We start from the raw sequence: 18597 nt of genomic DNA on the forward strand, positions 1-18597 counted from the left end.
GCGGTGGGGGGGGGGTACAGGGACTGGTGACTGGAGGTGGGGGGGTACAGGGGCTGGTGACTGGCCGTGGGGGGGGTACAGGGGCTGGTGACTGGCGGTAGGGGGGGGTACAGGGGCTGGTGACTGGCCGTGGGGGGGGGTACAGGGGCTGGTGACTGGCCGTGGGGGGGGTACAGGGGCTGGTGACTGGCGGTAGGGGGGGTACAGGGGCTGGTGACTGGCGGTAGGGGGGGTACAGGGGCTGGTGACTGGCGGTAGGGGGGGTACAGGGGCTGGTGACTGGCGGTAGGGGGGGTACAGGGGGTGGGGGGCTACAGGGGCTGGCGGTGGGGGGGGGTACAGGGGCTGGATGTAACATTAGTAGCTGGCTGTAAATTTCTTCAGCGGTAGACGTCAGGGGCCCCAGGGATAACATTGGGTCTAGGAGTGACGTCACGACCAATCCAGCACCAGAAAGGTTAAACTTCTGGGCTGCTCAGAGACAGCCCCCTGGGCTCTCACCTCCTATACTCCGCCTCCCAGGCTAGTCAGTTTTTATCGTGCTGGCAGGAGCCAACACGCATTAGAAAGGTGCTGCTATAATAGCAGCATAAAACTTTTAATTTTTTTTTTTTTTTTTATTCTTATTTTTACACTGACCGGAGTCAGTGACAGAGCAGCAGCGCCGGGGGTCTGTTAGACCCCTGCACTGCGCTCCATCACCCGGGACCCGGCAGCCCAACACCACCCACGTGGTTTCCACAAGCGGAGGTGTTCGGCTGGCTCTAGAGCACTGGAGAGCACAGCCGCAACGGGGACCGGGACGACAGCGGTGAGCCGCTTACAGGTAACGCGCTCCCATGTTTAATGGCGGCTGAGCAGCCCGGCGAAGGGGGATCGCCGGGCTGCACTAGCAAGCGGCAGAACCGCCGCCTTTTGAAAAGTGTTGAGCGCTCTGTCCCGCTGGACCACCAGGGAGATGTTGAGTGTGGGCAGTGGCGTCGGTACGCGGGGCCGCCCGGCAAGCACCGGATCCCCGCCATTTTACCGGCGCCACATGAGTCATATATTCCCAGTGGCCATTTGCTAGCAGGGGGAGGGAGCCTCTCCTCACACAGCCCCTCCCCCGGAGACAGGAGCTAGGATGTACCCACGGGGTTTCCAGCCCTGATCTCTTCCTGCCTGCCTGCTGCACGTGTAGGACGGACACAGAGAGCTCTCTGCCATTCTGGAGTTCCATCTCTTCACGGCCGGGCCATCTGGGCAAATCCCACCTGTACCTCTCCTTCAAGGATACCAGGTTACAGTAATTTATGCTCCTGCCAGCCTTTGTGCTTTGCGGAGCCCAGTGCCAGGTTTTTTATTTTGCATTGTATGCTCTGTTTGTGTGCTGTGTCTCATATTGTCTTAACACTATCACTGCCTGTCAGAAAGTATATTGTGTTAATTGTTACAATCAGCTGCCTCTTGTACAATGTCAGAGGAAAGCGGTGACGACACATGGGCCCCTATATTGGTGTCCTGCACGCCTTGCAGAGCGGGCGTACCCCAGCTTGTAGAGGGGTTATGCCTACAATGTATAAAAACACATGCGCAGCCCCCTGTGGCATCTCCCCCGCGGGAACCTGCTTGGGCCCAGCTTACCCAGGTCATGTCGCAGTTAATAGACAAGCTCTCTGCTGCACCATCCCTGCAGCCGGGACCGTCCGTGTCTCGGCCATGTGCCCCCCCCCCGAGGAGCCAGCATGGGCGCGTGCTTTGGCAGACTCAGTTCAGGGCATCCGTGCCTCTTTAAAGGGTAAATCCCGTAAGCCCCGGGGTGGGGAGATTCCTTCTACCCTCACCCATCAGGATACGGATGTAGATACTGATGAGGAGGAGGATCAGCTGGTTGACGACACAGTCGACGCAGATGCTGACGACACCTCTAGAGGCGACATAACAGCAAAAGTCGATGTAGAAGCCCTGGTAATTGCGGTTAGAGACGTGTTACATTTACAGGAGGTCTCTGAACCCGTACAGTCTGTGGGCCCATCTTTTAAGCGTCACAAGCAGACGCGGGCAGTGTTCCCTAACTCTTCGGAGCTAGAGGATGTCTTTGGGGAGGCCTGGGTGTTACCAAATAGGAAGTTTCCGCTCCCTAAGCGGTTTAATTCCCTGTACCCGCTCCCTCCAGAGGATAGAGTTCGCTGGGAGACTCCTCCCAAGGTGGATGCACATATCGCTAAGATTGTGCGTTCCAATACTTTGCCCATTCCAACCGCTTCTCTTAAAGATGCCGCTGACAGAAAGTTAGAGAACTTTCTTAAGCTGATTTTTACAACAACTGGGGCGGTTGCAAGACCTACCCTGGCATCTGCCTGGGTGGCAAAGGCCATGGTAAAATGGATTTCTCTCCTCACTAATATTATTACTGAGGGAGATAGTGTAGATGACATGTTTCCTATTCTTGACATCATGCATCAGGCTGCACTATATTTGGGAGAGGCTGCATTAGATGCAGCCACTCTTACTTCAAGAGCATCTGCCTCGGCAGTGGCGGCACGACGATCTCTGTGGCTTCGCTCTTGGAAAGCGGATACTGAGTCCAAACAAACTCTAGAGGCATTACCCTTTGCGGGTTCTCTATTGTTTGGATCAGAGCTGGACAAAATCGTGGCCACGGTGGCTGCCTCAAAGGCGGCTTTCCTGCCATCCACTCCTGCTCCACGTCCTCGACCGGCGTTCCAGTCCTTTCGTTTCCAGGGCAGGGGTAGGGGACAGTCGTTCACAAAGACTCAGGCCCAACCCGCAAAGCCCTCTAGGGCCAGAGGAAAACGTCCCTGGCCCACTAGACGTGCTGAACATAAACCCGAGGTTAAGCCCTCGGCATGATGGGCCGGCGCTCCACCTGGGGGATCCCAGGGTGGGGGGTCGCCTGCTTCGGTTTTCGCACATGTGGCTGGAGTCCACGACAGACGCTTGGGTTCGAGACTTAGTCTTCAAAGGCTATTCTATAACCTTTCGCCGTCGACCACCAAGCTCGTTCTTTTCAACAAGTTCTCCCAAGGACTTGGAAAAGCGCGTAGCCCTGGAACAGGCCATACAAAAACTACTTTCAGCAGGTGTCATTGCTCCCGTTCCAGTGCCGCAACAAGGCACAGGTTTCTACGCCAGTCTTTTCTTGGTACGGAAGCCCAATGGGACCTTCCGTCCCATTTTAAATCTAAAAAGACTAAACAAATTCCTTCGGGTCCCGAAGTTCAAGATGGAGACCTTGCGGTCCATTGTGCTGGCGTTGCAACCAGGGGACTACATGGCATCCCTCGACATACAAGATGTGTATCTACATGTACCCATCAAACAAGAACACTGGCGGTTCCTTAGGTTTGCGCTGCAGGACCGTCACTATTAATTTCAGGCACTACCTTTCGGCCTGGCCACAGCTCCCTGCGTATTTACGAAGGTCATGGCAGTGATGTGCAGTGCTCTTCGCCACCAGGGGGTTCGGATTCTCCCATACCTGGACGATCTGTTGATCCTGGCTCAGTCGCCCCAGGTTCTCCAGGCACACTTGACCAAGGTCGTGGCAGTCCTGGAACGCCACGGCTGGATAATCAATTGGCCAAAGTCATCCATAGTCCCTACTCAATCTATGATTCACCTAGGGGCCCTGTTGGACACAGTAAATCAGCGGATTTACTTGCCGGAGATACGCCGCAAGGCCCTGCAATCCAGAGTTCAACATCTTCTCTCACTCAGGTGTGTCTCAATACATGCCTGCATGAGGGTGCTGGGCTCCATGGTCTCGACCTTCGACATGGCGGAGTACGCTCAGTTCCACTCTCGACGATTACAACGGGAAATTCTGAGGAAATGGTCGGGGTCATACTCCAACATAAGGTCACAGCTGATTGTCTTATCACCGGCAGTTTGGAGTTCCCTGTCATGGTGGCTTCTAGATCAGAACCTCATGGAAGGGAGGCCTTTTTGGATCCAAAAGTGGACTCTCCTCACCACGGATGCCAGTCTTCGTGGTTGGGGAGCAGTCACATGTCAGAAATCCTTTCAGGGGCTTTGGACTCCACAGGAATCCTTGCTATCCATCAACACTCTCGAACTAAGAGCTGTCTTACTAGCTCTCCGCCAGGCAGAGCCTTGGCTTCAAGGTCACCCGGTGCAGGTACAGTCGGACAATGCGACGATGGTGGCTTATATCAACCACCAGGGTGGCACTCGGAGTTGAGCAGCTATGGCGGAGGCCTCTTGTATCTTCCAGTGGGCGGAGAACAAGATCCCGGCATTATCGGCAATCTTCATCCCGGGACTTCTCAATTGGGAGGCGGACTTCTTGAGTCGGCAGACTCTGGATGCCGGCGAATGGACCCTACATCCGAAAGCATTTCAGATGTTGGTAGACCGGTGGGGCAGACCGGAGGTGGATCTGATGGCATCTCGCCACAATCACCAGGTCACCCTGTACGGTTCCAGGTCTCGAGATCCGAACGCTTGCATGGTAGACGCTCTGTCAGCCCAGTGGCCGTTCGCTCTCATGTATGCCTTTCCCCCATTTTCACTCCTTCTCGGAGTTCTTCGCAAATTGAAGGCAGAAGGGGGCACGATGATCTTGGTGGCCCCTCATTGGCCTCGGAGGATCTGGTTCTCAGATCTGCAGGCCCTGTCAGTGGCCCCTCCAATCCGGCTACCTCTGTGGCCGGATCTGCTATCGCAAGGGCCGTGCCTCCATCCCGATCTGCAGCGGTTATCTTTAACGGGGTGGCTGTTGAGACCGCCTTGTTAAAAGCTAAAGGCTTTAATTCACGGGTGATTTCGACTATGCTCAGAGCTCGTAGGCCTTCTTCGGCCGGTGCTTATCATCGCATCTGGCGAGCTTACTTCGCCTGGTGTAGCTCACGCCAGTTTAATCCAAAAACCTATCGGTTATCTCGAATTCTGTCCTTTCTGCAAAAGGGTTTAGAGGCCGGCCTTAGACTGTCATCACTAAAGGTACAGGTATTGGCCTTGTCTATTCTATTTCGAAGGAGGCTGGCGTTGTTGCAGGACATCCGCACTTTCTTGCAGGGGGTTTTGCGAATTCAACCTCCGTTTGTCCCACCGGTTGCTCCATGGGATCTTTCTCTGGTTCTTAAGGCTCTACAGGGCCCCCCTTTTGAACCCTTGCGATCAGTGGATCTATCTTGGCTTACATGGAAAACTGTTTTTCTGCTGGCCATTGCTTCGGCCAGGAGGGTTTCAGATTTATCGGCTCTGTCCTGTCAGTCTCCTCTTCTGGTTTTCCACCCTGACCGGGCGGTCCTTCGAACAGTCCCTTCACACCTTCCCAAGGTGGTGTCCAAATTTCACGTTAATCAGGAGATAGTGGTCCCAGCCTTTCGGGGGCCAGAGGCTTCTCCTGAACAGCGATTCCTAGATGTAGTGCGAGCGTTACGTATCTATGTGCGCTGTACTAAAGCACTTAGGAAATCTAACTCTCTCTTTGTCCTCTATGGATTTCAGAAAAGAGGTTGGCCTGCTACGAAGCAGACCATTGCCCGGTGGCTAAGGTCTGTCATCAAACAAGCTTACTTGGGTGCCGCCCTTCCGGTTCCAACGGGCGTCCGGGCTCATTCCACGAGATCTGTGGGTGCGTCTTGGGCTGTTAGGGGTGGTGCGACAGCAGAGCAACTTTGCAAGGCGGCGACCTGGTCGTCTCCTCATACTTTCTTACGCTTCTATGCGTTTGATACGTTTACCTCACAAGACTCGGCATTCGGCCGGAGTGTATTGGCTGCGGCCCAGGCGCGCCCCCACCCATAGGTGGCTGCTTTAGGACATCCCAATGTTATCCCTGGGGCCCCTGACGTCTTACCTGTTAAATATCTTTCTTCGAGGACGTCAGGGGCCACAGGGATCCCTCCCTGGCGCGCCTACTTCATGATATTAACATTAAGAGTTACTCCGTTGAGTCAACTTAGTTAAAATTTCCTCGGTTGAGGGTGTTTACACTTGTTACAAGTTATGGTTTCTCTATTGAGCAACCACACACACATATATTGGTTGAATGTGTTACTGTATGGGTTTCTCTTCCTTCTATCTTGTCTCCTGCCTGGCTTGGAAAAAAACTGACTAGCCTGGGAGGCGGGGTATAGGAGGTGAGAGCCCAGGGGGCTGTCTCTGAGCAGCCCAGAAGTTTAACCTTTCTGGTGCTGGATTGGTCGTGACGTCACTCCTAGACCCAATGTTATCCCTGTGGCCCCTGACGTCCTCGAAGAAAGATATTTAACAGGTAAGACATAAATATCATTATCTCGTCGTCTGCGTGTCCCATAGATCTACTCTTCAGAAGTACCTGCAGCGACATGAGGGAACAGCGCACATCCCAGCTGGGGGGGCAGATAACCCCTTTGAGAGAGGTAAGTCTGGCGATGTCTCCCCCCCACGGTGCTCTGTCTCCCCCCACGGTACACTTATCGCTGGCAATATGGTCGATGAGCATCCATATTTCCAGAGATTGGAGTGTGCACCTGCGATAAATCATCAGGTGCGTGCTCCCGTTTTCAGCCGCCTAGTGGCCGTTAGTCGGAGGTGTACGCTCCTTCGACCAGCGACTTCCCGGCCTCTTCTCCCGGCAGTGTGACATCTCTGGTTGCTGATGAAGACGGGACACTGAGCAATATATTGCCAGCGACCATATTGCCCCGTGTGTACGCAGCTTTATACTGATCCTATCCATCTTTTTATGTATCTGTGTGCTTTCCCCTGGCGCTTCCTCTGCCTGGCGGCCCCTCATTATGCTGGCGCTCTCTCTCCCTGACTGCCCCCCCCATTAAAAAATTGAGGAAGAAGGGAAATGGGGTTGCAGAGGCAGATGCACACCAGGTGGTACAGAACCTGTACCCAAATAAAAAAAATTATGTATAAAGAATTTTTCTTAAAAATGACCCTTGCGTTTTTCTTTTATTATCTGAAACTCGGGGTCATAAAGCATTTTTTAGACACGGTGAAATGAAGGGGTTAAAAGTACAAACAATCACTAACAACATACATGGTGTATCGGGGTTTCAGTGTTGAAAAATAAGTGAAAAAAATAGTATTAAAATGTGAGTCCTGCTGAGCCGTATTCAGAGGTTGGGTGTGCGCGGTAGTCTCTGGTTATACATATATATCTGGGGCTGTGCGCGGTAGTCTCTGGTTATACATATATATCTGGGGCTGTGCGCGGTAGTCTCTGGTTATACATATATATCTGGGGCTGTGCGCGGTAGTCTCTGGTTATACATATATATCTGGGGCTGTGCGCGGTAGTCTCTGGTTATACATATATATCTGGGGCTGTGCGCGGTAGTCTCTGGTTATACATATACAGATAGCGCAGGGCTTGTCGTTGCTGGGGATGGCGGAGGACTCGCCACCCGCCATCCCCCGCCCCTCGCCATCTGTATGTCGGAAGGGGACGCGCGTGCACGAGGTGCACGCGCGTCCCGTTCCGACGGTGCCTTTCCCCGGGTCCCCGCCGGCTTCCCCGGGTCCCCGCCGGTCCACACCGCCCCCCCGCAGCCCCCCGCAGCCCTGCCCGTCTCCCTGAAGCTGGAGACGGGCAGGACTGCACCCGCCGCGCCGCCTCGCCGCCCGGCTATTGAGACGCTCGTGCGTGGGAGACGCACGAGCGTCTCATTCAGCCAGAGCGCCAGATTGCTGGCGGATCGCCAGGGACACGGTCCTGGCGCTCCGCCAGCAATAATAAGGCCAGCTCCATCTGTATATCTGGGGCTGTGCGAGGTAGTCTCTGGTTATACATATATATCTGGGGCTGTGCGAGGTAGTCTCTGGTTATACATATATTTCTCCTTCGGGAGACATCAGGGGCCACAGCGTTACAGTGGGTAGTAAGGAGATGGGAGAGCACCAGCACCCTAGAGGTTAAACTTGAACTGCCTCCCAGGCAGCCGGGCTCCTCCCCTCCTCTACCCCGCCTCCAGGCCAGGAAGCTCAGTTTTTTCGGGTGCTGGCAGGAGCCAGATGCACCTAATAGAGGGGCTGCTATTTAGCAGCCGTACTTGATTTTCATATTTTATTTTTCATTTTTCTTTTACACTGACTTGTGTCAGTGACAGAGCAGCAGCACTGGGGGTCTGCACAGACACCTGCGCTGCTGCTCCATCACCCGGGTCCGGAGCTGCATCGCCACTCGAGGGTGGGGACCTGCAGCGGCCCCCGGGCACTGGGGAGCCACAGCCGCCACCGGACGCCGGGGACCTGACAAAGGTAACGCGCTCCCCGCTGGGAGCGCGCGCGATTGCGCTTGCTGGGCATTGCGGCTGCAGCAGTTCGGCGGGGGGGACCGCCGACTGCGCTGACAAGCGGACGGCTGGTTCGCCACCCGCTCCCGCTGGACCACCAGGGAAACGGTTTGTGGGCAGCGGCGCCAGGTATGCGGGGCCGCCCGGTAGCGCCGAACCCCTGCCATTTTTACCTGCGCCGCATGTGGACACCTCCCTGGGGGCCATTTGTCAGCAGGGGGAGAAGGCTCCCCCCACATCAGCCTCTCCACCCGGGGACAGTAGGCAGGGAACTGTGTTTAACACACAGAGAGTTCCCGCCACTGAGATCCCTTCCTGCCTGCCTGCGACATGTGAGGAGGGACACGGAGGAGCTCATAGCCACCCGGAGTTCCACTCCTTCACTGCCAGGTCATTTGGGCATGTCCCCCCTGTACCCCTCCTTCGGGAAACTGTACAGTACTGTGCTCTGAAAGGAGCCTTGTGCCATTAATTGCATTGCCCTTGTATGCTGCATTGTTTGTTAACAGTTTAGCTGCCTGTCAGTTTAATCTGTGTTACACTGTACTATATGGCCATGTATTGCTGGTTAGGTCATGCTGACTTAACATGTGTGGAGGGACACAGAGAGCTTATCAAGCCAGTCTGGGGTTCCACTCCTTCACTGCCTGGGCTCCCCTGTAATAATCTCCTCCAGGAGTCAGGTTACAGAGCAGACAGAGTTCAAACTGTGGGCACAGCAGAGCCAAGTGCAACATTGTATCCTGTGAATTAACACCATCACTGCCTGTCGGAAGCATAAAGGACAGAGCGGATGGTGTAATGGTTAGCATTGCTGCATCACAGTGCAGAGGTCATGGGTTCGATTCCCAACATGACCCAGACTGTGCAGAGTTTATCTACCTGTCAGATACAAGCTGACTGTCAGATGCAGACTGCACTGTATGTCTATATCACTGCTTTGTATGTCTATTACAAGCTGGCTCAGATGCATACTGCATTGTCTGTACCGAATAGACTGCCGGTCTATATCACGGCAGCTGTCTATTGTATGTATATCACTGCACTGTCTATATCACTGCATTGTATGTATATCACAGGCTGGCTGTGCACTGTGTAACACTATCACTGCCTGTCAGAAGCATAAAGAACAGAGCGGATGGTGTAATGGTTAGCATTGCTGCATCACAGTGCAGAGGTCATGGGTTCGATTCCCAACATGACCCAGACTGTGCAGAGTTTATCTACCTGTCAGATACAAGCTGACTGTCAGATGCAGACTGCGTTGTCTGTACCATATAGACTGCCAGTATATCCACTGCACCTGTATATATAACTGCACTGTATGTCTATATCACTGCTTTGTATGTCTATTACAAGCTGGCTCAGATGCATACTGCATTGTCTGTACCGTATAGACTGCCGGTCTATATCACGGCAGCTGTCTATTGTATGTATATCACTGCACTGTCTATATCACTGCATTGTATGTATATCACAGGCTGGCTGTGCACTGTGTAACACTATCACTGCCTGTCAGAAAGGCTGCCTGCCAATGATTGCTATATGTGCCTAGTACTAGCTTACTGCGTACTGTGGGGGCAGCACAGCTCGGGTCGTGGGTTCAATTCCCACTATGACCCTAACTGTGCAGAGTTTGTACGTTCTCTCCGTGTTTTAGTGGGGTTACTCCGTGTACTCCGGTTTCTTCCCACAATGCAAAATTTAAAACAGAAGTATGCTGTGTTAGCCGTACAAATGGGCCAAATGTCTACGCCACCGCAAGGTATACGTAGTACCAGCTTACGGTGTATGGCTTGAACACTATCTCTGTTGGTCAGAGAATACTGTGTTAGCGGTACCATATAGGCTACCCGCCTATTCTATGGCATTGTATGCCTTCTATACTTGTAGTACATTGTCTTACCTGTGCTTTAGCAGCCGGTTCACAGTGCTATAATACTGCAACGTCTTCCAGGAGTACCAGTCCCAGTGACTCTGGGGCTCCGGCGCGGATGTCTTGTACATCCTGTAATGTTGGCCTATGCCCCCATTACTAGTACAGTACGGCTTATACGCAGGCTGCTACAATGCCTGGGCGAGGCCCACAGGTACAGCCTCCTCTAGAAAACAGGAGCCTGCTTGGGCCACGTTCTTTACTCCGTTGCCGGTGCAGCTAGTAGCAGCCTTGGATCGGCATCATCCCTTGGGTGAGTGCTTATCTGCCTCCAGACAAGGTCCCCAGAAATGCCGTCCCCATCCTTGGTGGGTGGAGCTCCCCGCACAGTGGAAGCGCTCTGTACCTGCAGGTAGACGCAGATACCCCCGTCATCCAGACTCCTCCGTCAGCAGACACAGAGAGGAGGACACCTGGGATTAGCATTGTCTAGAGGGGACCGTCGACGACGGTATGGAAGATGGGGGGCCTGTGATAAGGTGAATCCCCCCCACCTCGTCTTGAGGTGCCGACCTTGGTCTCAGCTGTCAAATAGGTCCTTACCTTAAACGACCCCGCTGAGCCGCCTACACCTTTGGGTGTCTCCCTAGGTGTATTCTGGGTTTATTCCGTAAATCTGTGAACTCGACTAAGGTCATCAGTTGGGAGATCCCTAACAGGAAGTTTAGCTTGCCATCGGCGGTTTCCCTTCCTTTTACCCCCCTTCCACAGGAGGACATAGTCCCCTGGGAGACTGTCCCTAAAGTGGACGCACTCCTGCCCCAGGCATCTGCTTGGGTGGCTAAGGCCTTAGTTGCGTGAGCAACTTCTCTCACAGCGGACGCTGCATAAGGGGTGTCGGAGGAAACCCTGCTGCCTTCTATTGAGTATCAGGTGACACTTTACCTGGGGGTGACGGCTCTGGAAATTACACCAATCGCCTCCAGAGGGTCACCCTCGGCCATAGCTGCACACACATACCAGTGTCTGTGCTCTTGGAAGGCCTGAACTCAAAGTCCCTTTTGAGGGTTCCTTTTTATTTGGGCCAGTGCCAAATATGGGGGCCGGTTTAGATACCATTCGGCAGAGGATATCCCTTCTGGGGGATTGCCATCTGGCTCTACAGTCCAGGATCAGACATCTCTTGTCCCCCTGGCAGGTGTCTGTGCATGCCTGCGTGGGGTCCCTGGGTTTGGTGGATCGGCCTTCGAATTGGCAGAATAGGCTCAGTTCCATACCAACCCTCTACAATACTGTCCAAGGAGCAGCACGGATAGTGTAGTGGTTAACATTACTGCTTCACTGCGCTGAGGTCATGGGTTCGATTCCCACCATGGCCCTAACTGTGCGGAGTTTGTATATTCTCCCCAGACTTGCATGGGTTTACTCCTGGTACTCCGGTTTCCTCATGCCCAGAAGGTCGCCTGGTCTCCAGCAGGGCCCCCCTTTCCTGGGGGCTTCTGGACGGGACCTCGCTACTGGAGCCATGCATGCTAGCCTCCCGTGTTTGGGGGGTGGTCACTTCTCAAAGGTCGTTCCAGGGTCTCTGGACCACTCTAGTGGCCCAGCCCTCCATCATCGTCCTCGAACTAAAGACAATCTTCCGGGCAGTCCGCTTGGCGAAACCCTAACTTAGGGGTTGGCCGGTGCAAGTCCAGTCGGACATTGCGACAAGGGTGGCATATGTTAACCACCAGGGTGGCACTAGTTGTCAGCCCACTATGACAGAAGCATCCGGCATCTTTCAGAGATGATCCCTGCTTTTTCAGAAATTTTTATCCTGGTAGTCCAGAATTGGGTGGCGGTCTTCCTCGGCCGTCAGACCTGTGATGCCGACGACTTGACCCTCCTTAGAGTGATGTTTCAGATGCTGGTACAACGGTGGGGCCCAACCGAGGTGGCCTTGACAGCCTCTCGCCATACCCTCAAACCACCACTGTGCGGGTCCTGGTCTTGCGACCCGGAGGGGGGGGCTTGCCTGGTAGACGCCCTGTCCGCTCCGTGGCCGTCCACACTGATGGCGCCTTTCCACCACTTTCCTCCTTTTGCGAATGTCTCGCAAGCTGAAGCCGGAGGGCGGCACATTGATTCTGGTTGCTCCACCTTGGCCCAGACGGATCTGGTTTTCGGATCTGCAGTCAGTAGCCCCTCCTATTCGCTTACCCCTGGACACAGGCATGCTCTCATGGTCCGCCTCTCTCTTTCGGCCTTGAGGCACTTGGCTTTGACGGGGTGGCTGTTGAGACCTCCCGGGTAAGACCCAGCGGGTTTCACTCCACCATGCTCAGGGCGAGGAAACCTCCCTAGATGGGGTGTACCATCGCATATGGAGGGCCTACTTTTCCTGCTGCGAACCCTACGCTTCAGATTCCGGGACTTACTACCTGGCTAGGGTTCTGTCCTACTTGCAGAAGGGTCTGGAGGCTGGGTTGCGTTGATCATCTTTAAAGGTTCGGATTTCAGCCTTGCACATCTTGTTCTGTCGACGGGTGGCCCTGTCGACGGATGTCTGTACATTCCTGCAGGATGTCTTGCATATCCAGCCTCCCTTAGTTACCCCAGTTGCCCCCTGGGATCTCTCTAATCCTGACTTCTTCAGGGCCCACCTTTTGTGCCCTTGCGGTCGGTGGACCTGTGTTGACTCGCCTGGAAGATTGTTTCCTTGTTGGCGATAGCTTTGGCCAGGGGAGTCTCTGACCTGTCAGCTCTGTCCTGTAAGTTCTTGGTTATAACCGGGCGGTTTTTCCTACCGTCCCTTCTCAACTACCTTAAGTGGTGTCCGGCTTTCAGGTCAACCAGGACATTATTGTTCCGGCATTTAGACAGTCTGTTGTTACTACGGCTTGGTCCTCCTTGGACGTTGTCCGGCCTGGGCGTATTTATGTGCTATGTGCACCGTTCTAGGCTGTTGCACTAGTCAGACTCTCTCTCTCTCTTTGTACTATATGGTGTTCGGATGAGAGGGTGGCCCGCCTCTACGCAAACTACTGCCCGCTAGAGTCGCTCTGGCAGGCATATTTGGACACCTCCCTCCCGGTTCCGGCAGGGATTCAGGCACATTCCGTTAGGTCTGTGGAGGTGTCCTGGGCTGTAAGAGGCGGTGCTAAAGTTGAGCAAATTTGCAGGGTGGCGACTTGGTCGTCCGCCATTACTGTCTTGCGTTTTTACGCTTTTGACACGTTTGCCTCCCAGGACTCGGCCTTTGGCCAGAGTGTGTTGGCTGCGGCACAGGCGCGTCCCCACCCATAGGTGGCTGCTTTAGGACGTCCCACTGTAACGCTGTGGCCCCTGATGTCTCCCGAAGGAGAAAATGAGATTTATGTCTTACCTGGTAAATCTCTTTCTTCGAGGACATCAGGGGCCACAGGGATCCCTCCCTGCCGCGCCTGCTTTACTTCCGTTATGGTTAAGTTATGATTATGTTATATTATCCCTCGGTTGAGGGTACTAACATGTTCAGAATGTGTTTCTGTGCGGTGCTTCTCTTCCTTCTATCTTGTCTCCTGCCTTGGCTTGTTAAAAAAAAAAAACTGAGCTTCCTGGCCTGGAGGCGGGGTAGAGGAGGGGAGGAGCCCGGCTGCCTGGGAGGCAGTTCAAGTTTTTCACTTCTAGGGTGCTGGTGCTCTCCCATCTCCTTACTACCCACTGTAACGCTGTGGCCCCTGATGTCCTCGAAGAAAGAGATTTACCAGGTAAGACATAAATCTCATTATCTGGGGCTGTGCGCGGTAGTCTCTGGTTATACTTATATATCTGGGGCTGTGCGAGGTAGTCTCTGGTTATACATATATATCTGGGGCTGTGTGCGGTAGTCTCTGGTTATACATATATATCTGGGGCTGTGCGAGGTAGTCTCTGGTTATACATATATATCTGGGGCTGTGCGCGGTAGTCTCTGGTTATACATATATATCTGGGGCTGTGCGCGGTAGTCTCTGGTTATACATATATATCTGGGGCTGTGCGAGGTAGTCTCTGGTTATACATATATATCTGGGGCTGTGCGAGGTAGTCTCTGGTTATACATATATATCTGGGGCTGTGCGCGGTAGTCTCTGGTTATACATATATATCTGGGGCTGTGCGCGGTAGTCTCTGGTTATACATATATATCTGGGGCTGTGCGCGGTAGTCTCTGGTTATACATATATATCTGGGGCTGTGCGCGGTAGTCTCTGGTTATACATATATATCTGGGGCTGTGCGCGGTAGTCTCTGGTTATACATATATATCTGGGGCTGTGCGCGGTAGTCTCTGGTTATACATATATATCTGGGGCTGTGCGAGGTAGTCTCTGGTTATACATATATATCTGGGGCTGTGCGAGGTAGTCTCTGGTTATACATATATATCTGGGGCTGTGCGCGGTAGTCTCTGGTTATACATATATATCTGGGGCTGTGCGAGGTAGTCTCTGGTTATACATATATATCTGGGGCTGTGCGAGGTAGTCTCTGGTTATACATATATATCTGGGGCTGTGCGCGGTAGTCTCTGGTTATACATATATATCTGGGGCTGTGCGAGGTAGTCTCTGGTTATACATATATATCTGGGGCTGTGCGAGGTAGTCTCTGGTTATACATATATATCTGGGGCTGTGCGCGGTAGTCTCTGGTTATACATATATATCTGGGGCTGTGCGCGGTAGTCTCTGGTTATACATATATATCTGGGGCTGTGCGAGGTAGTCTCTGGTTATACATATATATCTGGGGCTGTGCGCGGTAGTCTCTGGTTATACATATATATCTGGGGCTGTGCGCGGTAGTCTCTGGTTATACATATATATCTGGGGCTGTGCGCGGTAGTCTCTGGTTATACATATATATCTGGGGCTGTGCGAGGTAGTCTCTGGTTATATATATATATATATCTGGGGCTGTGCGAGGTAGTCTCTGGTTATACATATATATCTGGGGCTGTGCGAGGTAGTCTCTGGTTATACATATATATCTGGGGCTGTGCGAGGTAGTCTCTGGTTATACATATATATCTGGGGCTGTGCGCGGTAGTCTCTGGTTATACATATATATCTGGGGCTGTGCGAGGTAGTCTCTGGTTATACATATATATCTGGGGCTGTGCGCGGTAGTCTCTGGTTATACATATATATCTGGGGCTGTGCGAGGTAGTCTCTGGTTATACATATATATCTGGGGCTGTGCGCGGTAGTCTCTGGTTATACATATATATCTGGGGCTGTGCACGGTTGTCTCTGGTTATACATATATATCTGGGGCTGTGCGCGGTAGTCTCTGGTTATACATATATTTCTTCTGCGGCAGACGTCAGGGGCCCCAGGGATAACAGTGGGGTATGAGTGAGGTCACGCAGGAGTCATTAAATCCCAGGTGGCCATTTGCTAGTAGGGGGAAGGAAGCCTCTCCTCACACAGCCCCTCCCCCGGAGACAGGAGCTAGGATGTACCCACGGGGTTTCCAGCCCTGCTCTCTTCCTGCCTGCCTGCTGCACGTGTAGGACGGACACAGAGAGCTCTCTGCCATTCTGGAGTTCCATCTCTTCACTGCTGGGCAATCTTGGCAAATCCCACCTGTACCTCTCCTTCAAGGATACCAGGTTACAGTAATTTATGCTCCTGCCAGCCTTTGTGCTTTGCGGAGCCCAGTGCCAGGTTTTTATTTTGCATTGTACGACTCTGTATGTGTGCTGTGTCTCATATTGTTTTTAACACTATCACTGCTATATTGTGTTAATTGTTACAATCAGCTGCCTCTTGTACAATGTCGGAGGACAGCGGTGATGACACATGGGCCCCTATATTGGTGTCCTGCACGCGTTGCAGAGCGGGCGTACCCCAGCTTGTAGAGGGGTTATGCTTACAATGTATAAAGATGCATGCGCAGCCCCCTGTGGCAGCTTCCTCTCAGGAACCTGCCTGGGCCCAGCTTACCCAGGTCATGTCGCAGTTAATAGACAGGCTCTCTACTGCACCATCCCTGCAGCCGGGACCATCCGGGTCTCGGGCATGTGGCCCCCCCGAGGAGCCTGCATGGGCGCGTGCATTGGCTGACTCGGTTCAGGGCATCAGTACCTCTTTAAAGGGTAAAAGCCGTAAGGGCCATAGCAGGGAAATCCCTTCTACCCTCCTCCATCAGGACACTGATACAGATGACACTGATGGGGAGGAAGAACAGCTGATTGACGACGGGGTCGACGGAGAGGCTGAGGAAGCCTCAAAAGGCGACATCTCAGCACGTGTCGATGTAGGGGCCCTGGTAATTGCGGTTAGAGACATCTTAAATTTACAGGATGTCTCTGAGCCGTCTCAGTCTGTGGGCCCATCCTTTAAGCGGCCCAAGCGTACTCTGTCAGTGTTCCCTAAGTCTTCTGAACTAGAGGATGTCCTTGGGGAGGCCTGGGTTTTGCCAAATAGGAAGTTTCCGCTCCCTAAGCGGTTTAATACCAATTACCCGCTCCCTCCAGAGGATAGGGTACGCTGGGAAACTTCGCCTTAGCACATATCGCTAAGATTGTGCGTTCCAATACTCTTCCCATCCCAACTGCTTCCCTTAAGGATCCGGCTGACAGAAAGTTAGAGAACTTTCTTAAGCTCATCTTTACAACTTCTGGGGCGGTTGCGCGGCCTACTCTGGCATCTGCCTGGGTAGCGAAGGCCATGGTAAAATGGATTTCTGCCCTCACTAATATTATTACTGAGGGAGATAGTGTAGATGACATGCTTCCTATCCTTGACATCATGCGTCAGGCTGCATTGTATTTGGGGGAGGCCTCCTTAGATGCAGCCACCCTTACGTCACGAGTGTCCGCCTCGTCAGTGGCGGCACGACGGTCTCTGTGGCTTCGCTCTTGGAAAGCGGATGCTGATTCCAAGATAACACTAGAGGCGTTACCTTTTGCGGGCTCCCTATTGTTTGGTTCAGAGTTGGACAAAATTGTGGCCACGGTGGCTGCCTCAAAGGCAGCTTTCCTGCCATCCACTCCTGCTCCACGTCCCCGACCGGCGTTCCAGTCCTTTCGTTTTCAGGGCAGGGGTAGGGGGCAGTCCTTCACAAGGACACAGCCTCAGCCCGCAAAGCCCTCTAAAGGCAGGGGAAAACGTCCCTGGCCTACCAGACACCCTGACCACAAACCCGAAGATAAGCCCTCAGCATGACGGGGCGGCGCTCCACCTGGGGGATCCCAGGGTGGGAGGTCGCCTGCTACGGTTTTCAGACGTGTGGCTAAAATCCACGACAGATGCATGGGTTCGAGATGTAGTCTCCAAAGGCTATTCTATAACCTTTCGCCGTCGACCGCCAAGCTCGTTCTTTTCAACAAGTTCCCCCAAGGACTTAGAAAAGCACGTAGCACTGGAACAGGCCATACAAAAACTATTGTCTGCAGGAGTCATAGCACCCGTTCCCGTGCCGCAACAAGGCACTGGTTTTTACGCCAGTCTTTTCTTGGTGCGGAAGACCAATGGGACCTTCCGTCCCATTTTAAATCTAAAGAGACTCAACAAATTCCTCCGGGTACCAAAGTTCAAGATGGAAACCTTGCGGTCCATTGTTCTGGCGTTGCAACCAGGGGATTGCATGGCATCACTCGACATACAAGATGCGTATCTACATGTTCCCATCAAACAAGAACACTGGAGGTTTCTGAGATTTGCGCTGCAGGACCGTCATTTTTAATTTCAGGCACTGCCTTTCGGTCTGGCCACAGCTCCACGGGTCTTTACGAAGGTCATGGCAGTGATGGCCAGTACTCTTCGCAATCAGGGTGTCCGGATTCTTCCATACCTGGACGATCTGTTAATCCTGGCACAGTCTCCTCAGGTTCTCCAGGAACATTTGACAAAGGTCGTGGCGGTCCTGGAACGCCACGGCTGGGTTATCAATTGGCCCAAGTCATCCATGATTCCCAGTCAATCCATGGTTCACCTAGGGGCTCTGTTGAACACAGTAAATCAACGGATTTACTTGCCGGAGGGACGCCGCAAGGCTATACAGTCCCGTGTTCAGCATCTTCTCTCTCTCAGGTCTGTCTCAATCCATGCCTGCATGAGAGTCCTGGGATCCATGGTCTCAGCCTTCGACATGGCAGAGTACGCGCAGTTCCATTCTCGCCCACTTCAATGGGAAATTCTCAAGAAATGGTCGGGGTCCTACTCCAACATACGATCACACCTGATTGTCTTGTCTCCGACAGCACGGAGTTCCCTGTCATGGTGGCTTCTGGATCAGAACCTCATGGAAGGGAGGCCATTTTGGATCCACAGATGGACTCTCCTCACCACGGATGCCAGTCTCCGAGGTTGGGGAGCAGTAACATGTCAGAAGTCCTTTCAGGGAATCTGGACGCCGCAGGAATCGCTACTGTCCATCAATATTCTCGAACTGAGGGCAGTCCTACTGGCCCTCCGTCAGGCGGAGCCTTGGCTTCGAGGCCGCCCAGTG

General features: G+C 53.3%; 1 protein-coding gene across 1 annotated transcript in view; it reads left to right on the top strand.

Annotated features, from left to right (window-relative positions):
* The window catches only part of TTF2 (transcription termination factor 2), a 116668-nt gene that overhangs the window by 63903 nt on the left and 34168 nt on the right, over nucleotides 1-18597 (top strand). The window contains 1 exon segment of the mRNA XM_083171459.1: nucleotides 6289-6371. Coding sequence (XP_083027585.1) covers nucleotides 6289-6371 — 83 coding nt within the window.

This window comes from Crinia signifera, chromosome 2, assembly GCF_055691185.1.
Source record: "Crinia signifera chromosome 2, ASM5569118v1, whole genome shotgun sequence".
NCBI classification, from domain to species: Eukaryota; Metazoa; Chordata; class Amphibia; order Anura; family Myobatrachidae; genus Crinia; species Crinia signifera.